Source organism: Echiichthys vipera (genome assembly GCF_963691815.1).
Source record: "Echiichthys vipera genome assembly, chromosome: 22".
NCBI lineage: Eukaryota > Metazoa > Chordata > Actinopteri > Perciformes > Trachinidae > Echiichthys > Echiichthys vipera.
This window is the reverse complement of record NC_139847.1, coordinates 110,001-112,500: the sequence shown is the minus strand read 5'-3', so window position 1 is coordinate 112,500 and position 2,500 is coordinate 110,001. Positions and strand designations below refer to the sequence as shown.

The following is a 2,500-nucleotide window of genomic DNA, read 5'->3' as shown; positions in this document are numbered from 1 at the left end:
CTGTCTGTCTGCACCTGTCTGTCTGCACCTGACTGTCTGCACCTGTCTGCACCTGTCTGTCTGCACCTGTCTGTCTGCACCTGTCTGCACCTGTCTGTCTGCACCTGTCTGTCTGCACCTGTCTGTCTGCACCTGTCTGTCTGCACCTGACTGTCTGCACCTGTCTGCACCTGACTGTCTGCACCTGTCTGTCTGCACCTGTCTGTCTGCACCTGTCTGTCTGCACCTGTCTGTCTGCACCTGACTGTCTGCACCTGTCTGTCTGCACCTGTCTGTCTGCACCTGTCTGTCTGCACCTGACTGTCTGCACCTGTCTGTCTGCACCTGTCTGCACCTGTCTGTCTGCACCTGACTGTCTGCACCTGACTGTCTGCACCTGACTGTCTGCACCTGACTGTCTGCACCTGTCTGTCTGCACCTGTCTGTCTGCACCTGTCTGCACCTGTCTGCACCTGACTGTCTGCACCTGACTGTCTGCACCTGTCTGTCTGCACCTGTCTGTCTGCACCTGTCTGCACCTGTCTGCACCTGTCTGTCTGCACCTGTCTGTCTGCACCTGTCTGTCTGCACCTGTCTGTCTGCACCTGTCTGTCTGCACCTGACTGTCTGTCTAAACCTGTCTGTCTGAAACTGTCTGTCTGTCTAAACCTGTCTGTCTAAACCTGTCTGTCTGCACCTGTCTGTCTGCACCTGTCTGCACCTGTCTGTCTGCACCTGTCTGTCTGAACCTGTCTGTCTAAACCTGTCTGCACCTGTCTGTCTGGACCTGTCTGTCTGCACCTGTCTGTCTGTCTTTCTCTCTGTCTGTCTGTCTGACTCTCTGACTCACCTGTCTGTCTGTCTCCTCAGGTGTGTGGCTGTGATGAGTACCTGTTGGAGAAGTATCCTCTCAGCCAGTACAAGGTAACAACCTGTCTCTCTGTCTCCACCTGTCTCACTGTCTCCACCTGTCTCTCTGTCTCCACCTGTCTCTCTGTCTCCACCTGTCTCACTGTCTCCACCTGTCTCACTGTCTCCACCTGTCTCTCTGTCTCCACCTGTCTCACTGTCTCCACCTGTCTCACTGTCTCCACCTGTCTCTCTGTCTCCACCTGTCTCTCTGTCTCCACCTGTCTCACTGTCTCCACCTGTCTCTCTGTCTCCACCTGTCTCACTGTCTCCACCTGTCTCACTGTCTCCACCTGTCTCACTGTCTCCACCTGTCTCTCTGTCTCCACCTGTCTCACTGTCTCCACCTGTCTCTCTGTCTCCACCTGTCTCTCTGCAGTATATCCGCTCCTGTATCATCGTAGGACGTCTTCCTCACCTGATGCTCGTGTCCAAAGACAGTCTCTTCTCTCAGCTGCCGGCCTCTGGCTTCGTCACGCCGTCCTACAGGTAAGCAGCCAATCAGGAGCCTGCAGGGCGTGTCAGCCAATCAGGAGCCTGCCAGGCGTGTCAGCCAATCAGGAGCTTGTACAGGTGCGGTGTATCCAGGTGGCCGACGTGTGTTGTGTGTGTTTCAGTCGCCGGACCCCTCAGCCGTCCCCGTGTCCAGGAGGGGGGGACGGGTGTCCTCCTCGCTCTCTGTGGGCGTTCAACACTCTGCTGAGGGTCCGGCTGCTCTGCGCCACCTACGTCAACGTCAACATCCGGGACATCGACAAGGTGCGTCCCCACCCCTGCTCCTGGGCTCAGGTCTGCTCCTGGACTCAGGTCTGCTCCTGGGCTCAGGTCTGCTCCTGGGCTCAGGTCTGCTCCTGGACTCAGGTCTGCTCCTGGACTCAGGTCTGCTCCTGGGCTCAGGTCTGCCCCAGGGCTCAGGTCTGCTCCTGGGCTCAGGTCTGCTCCTGGACTCAGGTCTGCTCCTGGGCTCAGGTCTGCTCCTGGGCTCAGGTCTGCTCCTGGGCTCAGGTCTGCTCCTGGGCTCAGGTCTGCTCCTGGACTCAGGTCTGCTCCTGGACTCAGGTCTGCTCCTGGGCTCAGGTCTGCCCCTGGGCTCAGGTCTGCTCCTGGGCTCAGGTCTGCTCCTGCGTCACAGTCCGTAGATCCAAAGACGCCCTTTTAGCTCCTACTTGTCTTTGTGTTGTTGTTGTTGTTGTTGTTGTTGTGTTGTTGTTGTGTTGTTGGGAGGACAGTAACCCTGGTCACAGGTTCTCACCTCTGAGTGTGTGTGTGTGTGTGTGTGTGTGTGTGTGTGTGTGTGTGTGTGTGTGTGTGTGTGTGTGTGTGTGTGTAGATCTACGTGAGGACGGGGATCTACCACGGAGGAGAGCCGCTCTGTGACAACGTGCACACACAGAGGGTCCCCTGCTCCAACCCCAGGTAAGACCCCCCTCCCCCCCAGATGCTGGTCCTGGATCAGGTCTCAGGGGCAGCAGCTCCAGCCTCTGATCCTGGATCAGGTCTCAGGGGCAGCAGCTCCAGCCTCTGATCCTGGATCAGGTCTCAGGGGCAGCAGCTCCAGCCTCTGGTCCTGGATCAGGTCTCAGGGGCAGCAGCTCCAGCCTCTGATCCTGGA

General features: G+C 57.9%; 1 protein-coding gene across 1 annotated transcript in view; it reads left to right on the top strand.

Annotated features, from left to right (window-relative positions):
- LOC310964020 (phosphatidylinositol 4,5-bisphosphate 3-kinase catalytic subunit alpha isoform) overlaps nt 1-2,500 on the top strand; it is a gene marked incomplete at both ends in the record, with an annotated part of 43,663 nt that overhangs the window by 12,298 nt on the left and 28,865 nt on the right. Inside the window, 4 exons of the mRNA XM_083936992.1 lie at nt 850-903; nt 1,268-1,377; nt 1,506-1,647; nt 2,219-2,304. Coding sequence (XP_083793118.1) covers nt 850-903; nt 1,268-1,377; nt 1,506-1,647; nt 2,219-2,304 — 392 coding nt within the window. The remainder of the gene's footprint in view (nt 1-849; nt 904-1,267; nt 1,378-1,505; nt 1,648-2,218; nt 2,305-2,500) is intronic.